The 15071-nt window shown below is 37.2% G+C and overlaps 1 protein-coding gene across 8 annotated transcripts in view; it reads right to left on the bottom strand.

The window, feature by feature from the left end:
- SOX5 (SRY-box transcription factor 5) overlaps positions 1–15071 on the bottom strand; it is a 1266595-nt gene that overhangs the window by 115003 nt on the left and 1136521 nt on the right. For all 8 annotated transcript variants that reach the window (XM_020994275.2, XM_078155084.1, XM_078155082.1 and 5 more), the window contains one exon: positions 14622–14707. In XM_020994275.2, the coding sequence (XP_020849934.1) occupies positions 14622–14707 (86 nt within the window). The remainder of the gene's footprint in view (positions 1–14621; positions 14708–15071) is intronic.

The following is a 15071-nucleotide window of genomic DNA, read 5'->3' as shown; positions in this document are numbered from 1 at the left end:
ATATACTTTAGCTTTACCTTTTATAATAACTAAATGCAAGGGATATAGCAACTCATGTCGTCATCTCCATGTGGACTAATTTCACATAGTGGTAAAAGTTTTGAAAAAAGCACAAGGAAGAGACAGAAGAGGAAAGAAAAGGAAAATGGCTGCTATATCAAGGGCACTACATGTGTTACAGACTACCCTGCCAGATTTTTTTGATAGTCTCACACTCGGTAAACCAGATGTAGCCCTCTGAGAGCCCTAAGAAGCTGTCACCCCTCTGCAGAAGAAAAGTAACGGATTAGAATCCCTGGAGAGGGCCAGGTTTGTAGTGGGAGGAGGGGTAAGATTGGATCAGGGACCAGGCAATGAAGAGATAACTGAGCAGGAAGAGGCTTCCTTGCTTTGACTTGCCAACCTAGAAAGAAATTTTACTTTGATATCCCTCCCTATAACTGGCTCAAGAGGTGCACTTCCAGACAATGAGCCTACATGCCCCAGCTTTGGCCAAAGTAGTGGCTAATCTCCCAGTGATATCCACTCACTCATTTCCCACTGAGGAAAAGGCCTTGGTAATGTAGACATTATGAGTCAGTGATTCTAGGGTGATGGACATGTTATTATCCTGACATTTCTGTCTTCTAGAGTTTGACTTCAGGTCTTAGGGGTTAGTACCAGGCTGGATTCACAGTTTTCTATCTGTAGGTGGTTGAGGTCATATGTGTTGGGAATGTTGCTAATGATGACATTTTCTCAATATCATAATAGCTGTTATTTAAAATATATCTTTCTTTCTTTTTTCTTTTCTTTCTTTCATGGTATGAGGTCTATGTAATATGTTATGGCTAGATTAAATTGCAGGGATATTCAGTATGAACCTGAGCCCCAGCTCTTAGGGAGTAACAGGAAATCAGGACTATGGTAAATACTACCCCTCCCCCACTTGTTACATTTGTTCATATAATTAAAACTTCATTAGCGAAATAAGCAAATGAAATATATTTTTAAAACATTTTTTAAAAGTCAGAGAATAATGATATTATTGCAGACAAATGTATTAAGGATCCTTGTATCTTAAGGATTTATAATAGACTGAGACTGGTCATATGCTTTTACTATCATTTTTGCCTCATTCCAGAAAACATCTAATTGATGTCTTCACTAATGTACTTTCTTAGAAGCAGCTAGGTGGTAAAACAGATAAAGTGTTTGGCCTGGAGTCAGAAAGAGGAGTTCAAATTCACCTTCAGGCACTTAATATTCCTGTGACTAGGCAAGTCACTTAGCTTCTGTTTGTCTCAGTTTCCTCAACTGTAAAATGGGAATAATAATAGTACCTCCTCATAGGATTGTTATGAGGATCAAATAATATTTGTAAAGCACTTTGCACAGTGCCTGACACAGTAGGCACTTAATAAATGCTTATTCCACCCACCCATCTCATTTTATTATGTGGTTTGGACAGTGCCAGTGATGGGAAACAGCAAGGGTAAGTAGAATTACAATTCCTTTCCTGAATGTCTTAATTATGTTGTTTTACTAATGAATACTTGCAAACAGTTAGCCAGACAACTAACATTTAAGCACCTACAAAGTCCAAGGAGCTATGCTAAGTTCTGGGGATAAAAGAAAGAAGAAAAAAAGTCCCTGCTCTCAAGGAGATCAATTCCAATTGGCAAAAAATAAATGCAAACAGCCATGCACGAACAGGTTATGTTAAGAACTAATAGGGCTAAGTCTTAGGAAAGCTGGGAAAGGCTTCTTGCAAAAGGTGATACTTAAGTTGAGACCTGATGGAAACCAGGGAAGCCAGGAGGTAGAGATGAGAAGGGAGAGTGTTTTAGAGCAGAGGGGGAACTGGTGAAATCTCTGAGCTGGGAAATGGAATGTCATTTGCCAAGGAACAGTAAGGGGATCTATCGAGGGGCATAAGGAAGTACAAGAAGACTAAAAAGGAAGGAAGTGGCAAGATTATAAAGGACTTTAAAAGGCAAATTCTTTGTAATAACTTTTTTTCTTGATATTCTCTTGATTTCTATTCTTTCTCCCCCAGATCTCACAGTGGCAGTCAGATAAGAGATGTTAGAAATGGCACAGAGCTATTTGAAGTAATATGGCCACAACTGGGAAAGCAAGAACCATTATAGCTTTTTTTAAAAAAAATTATTATTACATTTCAGGCCCTGTATTTGGGAAACTTAGTAGGCCAGCAGAAAATTAGCAATGTGCTGGACTGGAAAATTCTTATACTGGAGGAATCTAATAAAGTTCAGTTTTCAAATTTCTTGAAGACCAGCAAGTCTAACAATACTCAAAACTGTGATGCACTCTTCTCTTGGATTCTTCTCTCCCGAGAGCTCCCTAACATGAATGCAAAACATCTGCATGATCACATAACTTTCTTTGAATGTGACTTTCTCCGAAAGCAAGCAAACTATCAATAAGATACGCAGTACAAGCAATCTTAGCTTGGATTCTTCTCTGCACAAATACATACAGGCCTGCCTCATTTTGTTGGGCTTTGCTTTACTGTGATTTGCAGACATTGTGGGACATTTTGGTTTTCTTACAAATTGAAGTTCTGTTGCGACCTTGCGTCAAGCAAAGTCTCTTGGCGCCATTTTTCCAACCACCTGTGCTCACATTCTGTCTCTGGGTCACGTTTCGCTAATTCTCACAATATTTCAAACTTTTCATGATTATCATGTACTATGGTAATCTGTGATCAGTGATCTTTGATGTTACTATTGTAATTGTTTTCAGGCGCCATGAACCATGTCCATAGAAGACAGTGAACTTGAGAAATGTTGTGTGTGTTCTGTCTGCTCTACCAAACAGGCATTCCTCACGTCCCTCCCACTCCTCAGGCCTCCCTATTTTCTGAGACACAACAATACTGAAATTAGGCTATTAATAATCTTACAATAGCCTCTAGATGTCAAGAAATAGTCAATAGATCCCACAAACTTCATTGCTGCATTATTTTAAGAAATAGCCACAGCCACCCCAACCTTCAGTTCACCCCAAACACTGTCCTGAGCAGCAGCAGCCATCGACGTTGAGGTAAGACCCTTCACCAGCAAAAAGATTATGACTTGCTGAAGGCTCAGATGATAGTTAACATTTTTAGCAATAAAGTATTTTTAATTAAGGTTTGCACATTTTTAAGGCATAATACTATTGCACACTTAACAGACTATAACATAACTTTTATATGCATTAGGAAACCAAAAAATCCATGTGACTTGTTTTATTGCAATATTCACTTTATTACAGTGGTCTAGAACCAAATCTGCAATATCACCAAGGTGTGTCTGTATTATAATAGTGTAATACTATGTTGGCTTGTTTTTCAGATTCTGTGATCTTTTAACAGTCCTCCTCAACAAAATTAATTCAAAGCCCACTCGTTGTACTTTGTAAAATGGAAGCAATTCATAAGGTTTTAATTGTTACTAATGTTCAAATTCTAAACATTGTTTTCCTCTTCTTCCCCAGCCCACTTACAAACAGTAAGATTTTTTTTTTTAAGATAGTGTAAGGGACAGGCCTGACTCAGACTGGCACTACACCAGGTTCCACATTAGGAGAAAATGAGGTACTTCTGGATCATTGAATAGTTGACAAAAGGAGGTTTACTTTGCCCTCACTGGGAAAGTATATTCAGGGATACAGTGGAATCTGGCTTTTATATAAACCCTCCTACCTTTGTACAGGAACTTTTCTGGGGAGCAGGGCTGTGTGTGCTGACTGACTCTCTCCATCCTACATGGGTAGAAACTGTTATGCCTGTAGGTGACCAGGAAGCCAGCCCAACACAACCAGGAAGTCACATCAAGTGAGGCACTGCTTGAGCCTACCCTACCACCACCCTTGCCCCTTCACCAGGTTAATCAAGTCCTGACTCTGTTACCCTTTAGGACCTAATCTACATGTTGGGGTAGGGTGTGGGAGATGTAGAGCAGAGGAAGAACCCTGGATATATTGATAGATAGAACACTTATTAAGCTCTTAACATGTATCAAACATTATGCTAAGAGCTGGATACTAACTCTGGTAAATATTAATCCTGTCACAGATAGATAAACATTTATTAATGTGTGTCAAAGGCTATGCTAAGTGCTGGAGATATAAATACAAGTTAAAAAAAAGTCCCTATCTTCAAGGAATTCATATTCTGATGGAGGAAGAAAATACGTAAAGGAAAGCAAGGGAAGGTGGTGAGAGGGAAAAGGCTAGAGGTAAAAAGGGATGAGAGTGTCTGTGAGACTCACGAAACAGTGGTTTGGACTAGGGCCTCACAAGTAATGAGAGGGCCACAGGGCAGAGATAAAATAATAGCTGGCATTAATGACCTTTTTTGTTGATACTAATTACCAAAAATAGGTAATCAACATGTAATACACACACAACACACACACACACACACACACACACACACACACACATTATTCCTAAAGTTGTACTAACTGTGGATATGGATTTGGCAATTCTGTTATTCATATCAACTATATTTTTAGGGTTGTTTTTTTTTCTGGACTAGATCCATGATTTCATCTCAATAGTGAACTTCTGCTGGGGAATCCCCATAGCTTAGCACCCGCTCTGCAACTCAGAGTCTTAGACTTAGTGCCTATAGCACTGAGAAGGTAAGTGACTTACCCAGGGTCATGCAACCAAGATGTGTCAAAGTCAGGACATGAGCCCAGGTCTTCTTAACTGTCAAGCCAGATCTTTAACCATTATATCACAATGCCTCTTATTAATCAACTTAAAGGTAATTTAATTTCCAAGATACTGAAAGATATTATGGTATATTATTAAACTCTAAAACTTTACTTTTTTATTTATTGTTGGGGTTAAACCAAAGATAGGCTCATGGTAAGAGCATATGTGTACTGATGATTCTCTTAACATGTAATGAAATAACATGAAGAAGCAGAAAGCAAGGCAATACAAAAATAGCATGCAAAAAGACAGTGCTTGTACAATTCCCATTGTCCAAATGTCAAACACCTCCTGGGAACCCTAGGGGTAGTAATAACTATGTAAGCAGCAACTAACAGGTTCTTCCTAAAGGGGATTCTTAAAAACTGCTGGGCTTTGACTCTCGCCCATATGGGCTTGGAAAAGTCAGAGAAAACGTTGGCTGCACTTTTCCAGGCCTATTTGCATATGTTCTTTAGTATGCAGAATGTCTCTGTATATAATTGAATTGTTGTTTTTGCCTCTATTAATACATATGCAAATGAGTCAGTCCTGCAGCTGTGCTGTATTAATCATATGTGTGCTTCTGTCTGTCTGCCCTGCAGGCTTAGGGTCGGAGGGAGGGGGAAAGAGGGAATTCAGACTCTTAACCTACGAGAAAACTCACTCATGCAGACAGAGGTCTACTAGCAAACAGCAGGACAGGGTTGGAACTGAAATGAAGAGAGGTGGTCATTTTTTTACTCTGTATAGATATAGATGCCATCTCAAACTTAAGCAGGGAAATCAGTATGCATCTCTGGACAGTTTACATTCATTCTTATTGCTAATTTCTTCCATAAAAAGGTAAAATCTGGCATCTATCCCCTCCATAAATTTATTTCTATAGTATTGATTTTCTATGGATTATCTCTTGGCTAGACAAGCAAAAATAATGCTCAGACACACATGGTGCCCTGAGAAATATGAAGCATTTATCTGTGTCCTGTTATCATTATTGACCACCTTCAGAAACTGTCAGTAGGCTGATAAAAAGATGAAGTAGAGTTTTCATCCATGTCTGCCTTGAAAAAAGTAGTGTGCCTACCTGCAAACTGCATCACTCTTTATCAGAGACATATGGGTGCCATTTCTACTATGACAGCAGAGTAGCTTTAATGGCTATGAAAAAAAGATTGATTTTAGTTGATACTTTGTGTGAGTCGTTCTATAAAGCAATCACATGTCATTTATCACTTTCCCCAGCTCACAGAATGCATTCTACAGACAAGTTACTGAGGTCTGGATTCTGATACTGTCTTGGTATGATTCTTTGGAGATTTGGGCTTTCATTCTAAAGACATAATTATAGACACTCAAAAATCATTCAAATAAAGTTTTAAAAAATTATATTCCCTTTAATTTTGCCTAAATTTCCAATTGGAGAGTATTTGGCTATTTGTATGAAATGAGACTGTGAAAAAAATCACCAGTCAGAATTCCTGACCCTGTTTATCCATAGTCATCATTGGTTGGGAGGGCAATTTTTGGCTACACATATATGGAACAGGTGGCAATCAACTTCCGGCCAAGGTAGCTGCATTAAGTATAATATGGGAAGTGAATGAGAAAAAAATTATAATATATCTTAGAAGTCTATATAATAGGAATTCTATATTTTGCTATATGATTATTATGATTTGTAGGGACCATCCAGAAGCACATATCAATATAACTGAATAGAACAAATGAACAGTAGATGGACTGCTGCCATCTTTTGCTTATGTTAATTAGAAGTCTTGCAGTAAATATATCTAGCTGTTTTTTCTTTCTTTTTTTTTTACCAGTCATTACTATCTAAAATGTTAGTAATGGAAATCTAATTTAGCCTTTTGTACTTAAGTATACTATGCCTGTGTTATAATGGTATGGCTAAATTAGCTATTTCCCCTCTTACAACCATAAGATGTAACAAAGCATTCGAGTAAGCAGGGAAACAAAAAACAAAACAAGTGTGGTACTTCTAACGAAGTAATCTTAGAAACCTAGCATATGATAAGATTTGCCATTATTGACCTTGCAATGCTAGGAAATGATTCACTTTCTGAAAAGGTCTTAGGGAACATTTCTTAAAGTGAACATGTGAGCTTATTAAATATTAAAATACTTCCTTATCATATGTATAATACATATGTGACCAGGAGTATACTAATAAAACAATGTTTACATTTTTTTACCCCCCTTTCCTCCCCAAAGCTTTTTGGAAACTAAAATTACTTTAAAATAGGTAGCTACATTACTATGTTCATAATGAATCAATAAATGCTTAAAAAGTATTCTTTAGGAAGTTCCTCATGGTTATGTTGGAAAACAGAGAAGAGTTAGAGAAGTTAGAAGAGTTAGAGATACTTGGAAGAGGCAGGGCTTTTTTTTTTTTTTACTCATCTCTCTGACCCAAATTTCTGGTTCTATAATTCTGTAGCTTTTGCACATATAAACTTGGAGTAAACTAAGTTTTCATTATGAGAAAATGTTACAGAAGTTTGAAACATTTTGATTCCTTGAAATATTGTACAACTAACTGGTGCTTTTACTTAAAACTTATTAGACATATAAGAAACCCTAGAGGGTGACCAAAGAAAAATATTTAAGTAGTTGATTAAAAGAAAATGATGGTCATGGTCACATGTGCAATGGAAAGAACACTGGATTTGGAGTCACAGAACCTGGATTATTCAAACGTTGGCTCTGCCACTTATTACTTGTGTGATTGTGGGCAAGTTGCTTAGCTCTTCTGGGCCTTGGTTTCCTTACCTGTAAAATGAGGAGGGAAGGTAGATTCTATACATTTTAAGTTCCTTTTGATTCCAAATCTATGGTCTATGAACATTGGGATTATGATTCTAGTCTAGTTTATTGGAGTTGGAAATAAACATGCACCAAAAATGAAGTGAATTTACCTTATGTTTTAAGAGAATTAAAATAAATTCTCTATATCTTTATTTATATCTATATATCTGTTTATTTCTTTCTATATATTTTACTCTCCAGCATCCTCAAATATATATAGGATTCTGATTATTAGTGTTAGTCTCCATGACATAAGCTACAGAAATACTTATATCTATATTTCTAAGGGGAAAAATAAAACATTCCTTTGAGAAATAAACTTAACTATGAACCAAAGTATGAATGACATACCTATTCCCAGATCTAGATGCTCAAAAAGAAAATGACTAAATATTTGTATTTAAAAAGGCATGAAACAGAAGCATGAAAACCAGAAAAAAACTGTAATTATATGCTGTGGTATCTTTTGATATGGCAGTGTGTATGCAATATTTGTATTTAGTAAAGATTTGCCTGAATTGTTTTCATTTAATCAGCATGTTACTAAGTGATTAGATAAAGATAGATAGATAGAAAAAGAGATAGATAAAAACTAGATGGATGGATGGATGGATGAATGGATGGATGGGTGAGAGAGGAAATGAGAAATGCCTGGATTCAAGTTCTGCCTCTCACACATGATAATTTTGTATGACCACAGGTAAGGCATTTAACCTATTGGTGCCATAGATGATGCTCTCAGAGTTGTGTAGAACATCCATAAATTGACAAAAATCATGTAAGATAGGGAGTGTGGATAGATCTATACTGGTGGAGGAAATACCCACACTAGTGAGATGTCAGATGATTTAAGGTACCTATGTAACAAAGTCATTAGAAAACAAACATTTAACTGAGCCATTTGTATTTCTAAAGTGATACATCTTGCATAGGCATTTATATATCATAAAGTCATCTGGAGGCATAATGGACAAGATTAAGTAAATAATTTTGATAAATATAAAAGGGAGGAGTTGAGTTACCTGTTTTAACTAGGTACTGCAATTGGATCTTCTTTGATTCAACAATTAAATTCAATAAACATTTATTAATTACTCTATCATATGATATAATGGAAAAATTTGTTGGTTTTGGAATCAGAAGACTTGAGTTTGAACCCTGCTTCTGCTACTTCCTACAGTGACATTTGGTAAGTGACTAACTTTGCTGGGTCTCAGATTTCTCTTCTGTAAAATAAAGGGAGTGAGCTATATGACCACCAAGGTCCCTTCTAGTTCAAAATTTATGATCCTACAATCTTGTGTGCAGCCATTGTCCTAGATAGTGGGGATATGAAAACTAAGACAAAAACCCTCAAAGAGCTTACCTTCTATTGATCAGGATAGAAAGTATAGAAAAGGTAGAGTTTCTTTTACTATGCAAAAGAGAGTAGTGAAGAAAGGCACAACATTACAGGCATATTACATTCCTTTGGAGAGGGCTGAAGGTAGAATGGAATGAATAGACATAGAAGTCTTTAAGAAGGTGTGTCAGAGATTAGTAAATGGAAAGGGTTGGGGAGCAGGCTGAATGGAGGTGAGGTATTCCTGGCATTCTGGTGAAACTGAACAATCCTTTCAGAATGATCTTTGAAATTATGTTCTTTTGAAGTGAGAACTATTTCTGAAACTGTAGTTTTTCTTATGAGCAAAAGAGGCTGCTAATGTTTTTATTACATAAAAGTTTTTGCTTTGGAGTTTCGAACCACTCATTCTGTTACGTCCCACATTATTACATTTTTCTAACTAAGATCAGAATGTTTTAGGGATATATTACTACTAATATTAAAGCAAATTCATACCTTTGGAGACAAAATCATAGTCAAAACAAAGAGTATAGCTATATTTTCTCAGTGTCTTCCTGGTTTTTTTGATTTCTTCTCTGGGGTATAATATGTATCAGTCATTTTTCTATCCCTCACTTTTAAAGGACTGCAATATCACAGGTTGAATTGTTTACAAAAAATAAATGCATAAGACCTTTTGTGTAACATGTTTTAACATCATTCTAGGAAAAGCATTTCCCTTTGTAACTTAACAGTGACAATCTATGTCTGTTTTTGAAACGAAACACATGAGACTCCTCTAACTTCCTTCTATCCCCTTCCTACAGGGAAAGAAAACAGACTCCTCCCAAATCCTTTGATGTTTGACAGAGAAGCTCAGTAGGATCATTGAAGAAAGGCAACTCTAATCTTTTTTTTTTATGTTCCTAATTCATTTTTGGATTTTCTTTCTTACTTCTTTTATCTGTAACCCCACTACTCTTTCTGCTTTTACTTGACTGTTAGGAGCAGCTAATCAGGACTGTAGTTATTCCCCAGAATCATTCCATGAGAATGACAATGTTAGGCCACTTGTATAGCTCCTATTGCTCCCCAACTGATCATTGTATTTATTTCTCACTAAAAAAGGTCAGACATAACTGCAGATTTTGAAAGACAAGATATAATGGAAATAAATGTTATAGTTACCTAGATTTTACTAAATCATTTGACAATGTCTTTTATAATATTCTTGTAGATAAAGTGCAGAAACATGGGACAGATGACAGTGATTAGGCAGACGCAAAACTTGTTGAATGCCCAAACTTCAAGAAGAGTTATTAATAGTTTGATGTCAACTTGAAGGGAGGAATCTGTCAGGGATGTGTGTTTAGCTCTGTGCTATTTAACATTTTTTATCAGTGACTTGAGTAATGGCATAGATGGCACACATCAAATTTGCAGCTGACACAAAGCTGGGGGTGTGTGTGTGTGTGTGTGTGTGTGTGTGTGTGTGTGTGTGTGTGTGTAATATGTTGGATAATAGAGATAGGATCCAAAAGGCTAAATTATTGGGACAATGACATTCAATGAAAATTTAATATAGAGGAGAGTCAATACAAATAAATATAAAGTTGTCCTCATGAGTGCAAAAGCTCAATTCTATGTATCTATAGGACAGTATAAGTATGGCTAGACAGAATTTTGTTTGGGAAAAAAAAAGATGTGGAGTTTTACTTGTTCATCAAGATCAATATGAGTCAGTAGCATAAAATAGCAGCCCCAAAAAGCTCATGCAAACTTTAGTTACTACTGAGAGTCAAGTAAAATGAATAAGCATTTATTAAGCGAAATACACATGCAAGCAAAAGAAAGATAGTCACTGTCCTCAAGGAGGGTGAAGACAACATGTGAAAAGGAACTAAGAAACAGGAGGCAGATGGGAAAGTTACCAATGTAGCAACATTTAGCAAAGTAAAGGGAAGTGTGATGGGCCTTTATCAAAATTTGTCCTGCTCACAGCTGGCAAGGAAAGCCAAGAGCTAGGCTTCTGATTCCCTGAGGACACAAACCAACCCAGTTTTGCTCTCAGCTGGTGAAGTTGACTTCCTACCTCCTAGCTAGTCTTCCTGGACCCACAAGTAGAGAGCACAACACTGATAAGGAGGGTTGGGACACACCACTTCCCAATGCTGAGGGCCATAATGTCATCAGGCTTACCTCAGTTGTGCAAGGAATACAGTAACCACCTGACACACACACATATATATATCTCTCTCTCTCTCTCTCTCTCTCTCTCTCTCTCTCTCTCTCTCTCTCTCTCTCTTCTCTCTCTATTCTCTCTCTCTCTCTCTCTATATATATATATATGTTTATGTGTGTGTGTGTGTGTGTGTAGGCATTTAAGGCTGGTGCCAGCCTTTATGTGACTTACAGTCCAGCAAGAAATGTAGCACAAAGGGGCAGCTAGGTGGTACAGTAGGTAGAGCACTGGTCCTGGATTCAGGAGGACCTGAGTTCAAATCTGGACTCAGACACATAACCCTTACTAGCTGTGTGACCCTGGGCAAGTCACTTAACCCCATTGCCTAACCAAAAAAAAAAAAAAAGAAATATAGCACAAACAGAAATATGTAATACTATACAAGAAATGTGAAATAAAATGTATATGTAAAGGCCAGAAATATCATTTTATCTTTGTTTGGCATGGAGACGGTGTTTATAGGATCTGAAAGTTAAAATGCATCATAGAAAATTGTTTAGAAACTGAACTGAAGTAAGATTTGTAAAGGAAGGGAAGTGACTTACTCAGTGTCTCTCAGGCAGTGAGTAGCAAAGTTGGCCCTAGAACCGAGGTGAAACCTCAGAGCTCTTTTCACTATACCATTACTTTTCCACACTTGCTCACTAGCCTACAGTGTCATTAATGGGGAAAAGGGTTTTACTTGACAGAAAATGGAAGAAAATTCTAAAAGAAACCAAACATACTACTTTGAACCAATCACCTTCAAGTCTTCAGAAAATTAGCCTTAAAAAAAATCATGAAATTGTTCCTTGTTCATTTTGCTGGAATCCTCCCTATTTTATAGAATTAGTTCTCACATGATGATCTGATGGCATGTTTTTAAAATTTTTTTTCCTTAGACTATATATCAGGGAAAAATTTGCTATTAGAATAACAACAACAACAACAATATATTTCCGTATTGATTTAATATAAGCAAATTTTATACGATTTAAGTCTTATGGCAATTCTGTAAGTTAAATACTACCATTTTAGTATGAACTACATATATTTCCTGAGAATCAATAGCATGTTCTATTAAAGTATATCACTTTGTGCATTTGTTAATAAATGTTAATTCAAACTGTATCAATTCCTAAATGCTAGTAGTTTACTGATCTGCAATATCTGCTTATGTATGAGTGATGTGTTCCAATTTAATCTTTTGCTACAATACATATGAATCACTAGACAGTTTTAAGTCCAGTTTATATTATTCCCTCTTTATTTGCTTAGATATCAACTGTTATTTTTCCTATTTTGTCTTCAACAAACATTAAGCGTCTATTAAACATCCATTATTTAAGGGAGAGTAAACCATTCTATAGATGTTACATTCTGTCATCTAGGTTGCCCAATGACAGCACCTAGTTGGGAGTTTGTCATTTGCTCCAAGAGTGATCAGAAATGGGGCTCAGGCATGGATCCCCTATTGCTGGAATTGTTTTGCATATTCCTCTCTTTTCTGATTGGATCCAGTAATGTCTCCTTTCTCTCCCAACCAGCTTGTTACAAAAGACCATATTATAAAGACATCAGGGGAGCAGCAACAGGGTAGGGCTCTGCTATAGGTGTTGAATCTACCTGGGAGAGAGGAAGATTTCCTCTAAGGAAGAAAGGGGTAATGATTCCACTCTGTTGTGCTTTGAGGATTTATGTACCATCTTCCACTCAGATGTCAAAATGATGTGATATTCCTAAAGTACAGGTCTGACCGTATCACTGCACTTCATTCAGTAAACTCCAGCAGCTCTCCCCATAACTTCTAGGATCAAACATAAAATGCTCTGTTTGGCATTCAGAGGCTTTCATAATCAAACTCCCGCCTACCTTTCCAGTCTCCTTACACCTTCCTCCTTCCTCCTCCCCATACTCCGCAATCCAGGGAAACTGGGCTCCTTGCTTTTCCTCAAATTCCCTCTTCTGACTACATGAATTTTCACTGACTGTCGTCTTCTCCGCAAGTTCAATATTTCTCTTTAAATATCCTGGCCTCCTAGTTCTTGAGCCTGTTCATTCCCTACGAGATGTTTCTCCAGGCAACTAGGACCTCTCCATTCCTGTATCACACACATGCACATAATTAACTAAATTAACCACCAGTGCCAGAATTCCTAGTTATTATTCTGACTGAGATGAGTGGAGAAGGAAAGTGGGCTCACCAACTGTAGGGGAAAAGAGATTGTCAGGTAGAGAGAAAACTGATTGCTCAGACAGACTGGACAGTTCACTCTGCATGCCAAATTAAGCTTATAAATTGACTTCTAGAGGCTCCTGCCTCAGGACTTGGGCCAAGTCTCAATATTTGGTATGTGTGTTGGATCAGACCACATGCCAGGCACTGGGCTCAGGGGATGGGGATGGAGGTGGAAGGTTCTAAGTCTACTTATGATTCCTCAAATACAGCAGGGCTTGATTTTACTTGGTACTCAACCCACACAGAGAATTTTCCCTAATCCACTGAAATGAAAACACAAGCCCCTGTGACACTCAGGGTTTCCTTTTGCTTTTGACTTCTGTTTTTGTGGTTACAAACATATTCTCTCTGATCATGATATCAGATCTGAATTGCCCAGTCAGTATTTATCCTCCTAATGTCCACTCCCTTAAACCCACCTTGGCATCAAGAAGTTAAAACATAAACCACTTCAGATTATTTCATTTAATAGAAGTAATTGCTCCAGAACTCCCAAGGAGTCAGTCCCATGGGGTGCTCAATGATTTTTTTTTCTCCTCTCACCCCAACTATCTCACCTGGGCTTTGTCAAGGTAGAAAGAATAGAACTAACTGGAGTTTAAATAGTATCCTTCAAAAACTTCTTCTCTACTACCTATGTATAGATATCCCAAATCACTATCAAGGTAATTCTTCAAATTTGTCAGCTGTTAACTGAGGATATACAGATTTACTCAGAGGCCTGGCAAATGAAATGGACTTTCTAAACGGATGAGAGGAGGGCAACATCTATCTCAACCCAAACTATTCTAGACAAGAAAGAAAGCCTTTGAGAATTTGGCCCAGAGTTAATGTGAAGCTCTTTCCTAGGACATGTGGTCAGGTCACAGGTAAACTTTATTACACTTTCTGCTTTCTACCTTAGAAAACTAGTGATGGCTAAAGTGATCTGATCAATGCACCACACTAGGCACTCACAAAACACAAAAACAACAATATTTGTGCTTGAGGGCTTTATATTCTATTGGATGTAAACCTTATATGAAAATGACAGAAAGTAATAACTAAAGCAGACTTATTGGTCATTCAGGTTAAAAATAACATTAAACCATCTAGAACTAACAACAATTCAACTTTTGGTAGATAGCATTAGGGTTAAACAAATAAAATGAGATATCTCTTAAGCTTTCGCTGACGACTGATACAGGTAATTTTTTTTTTAATGTGCCAGACAAAATCACTACCCAATTTTTTTTTCTATAATGTGATAATAGACAAGAAAGCTGTTTTCCATGTTTACTTAACCTTTGCCTCTTCCACATTGTTTCCAGACTTACCTGCAGTTGGAGTGGGCCTAAGCCTGGGGTTGCCCCGGCAGCAGCTGCCATGGTAGTTGGGATCAGCTGAACAGGGTAAGGGTCACCTAAGTAAGAGAATAATAGAGGCGTCAGCACCTTTTATCTACTCTCCACCTGCAAATTAAACTCCTGCATTCACTCTTTCCAAAAGCCTTCTTTTGTGTGCCTTGCCGAGGCCTAATGAAAAGCTCTATTGTGCAGCCTTTTACTAACACTCTTTTCACAATTCTGGCTGAGAGAGGAATGTGAATAAAAGGCACAAGCAATTAAGGCGGAAACCTCATCCTTTTTTCATGATGTATTTAGGGAAATGGGTGGGGGTACACTGTGATCAGAGGTCTGCACTTTAAAAAACACACACACATACACACAACCCTTACAACCTTGATAAAATCATAGCAGCTGAACAGCAAATTTACAGTCTTATCC

This window comes from Phascolarctos cinereus, unplaced genomic scaffold, assembly GCF_003287225.1.
Source record: "Phascolarctos cinereus isolate Bilbo 61053 unplaced genomic scaffold, phaCin_HiC Scaffold_1;HRSCAF=81, whole genome shotgun sequence".
In the NCBI taxonomy this organism is placed as follows: domain Eukaryota; kingdom Metazoa; phylum Chordata; class Mammalia; order Diprotodontia; family Phascolarctidae; genus Phascolarctos; species Phascolarctos cinereus.
The sequence above is the reverse complement of the archived record's forward strand: the minus strand, read 5'-3'. Positions and strand labels throughout refer to the sequence as shown.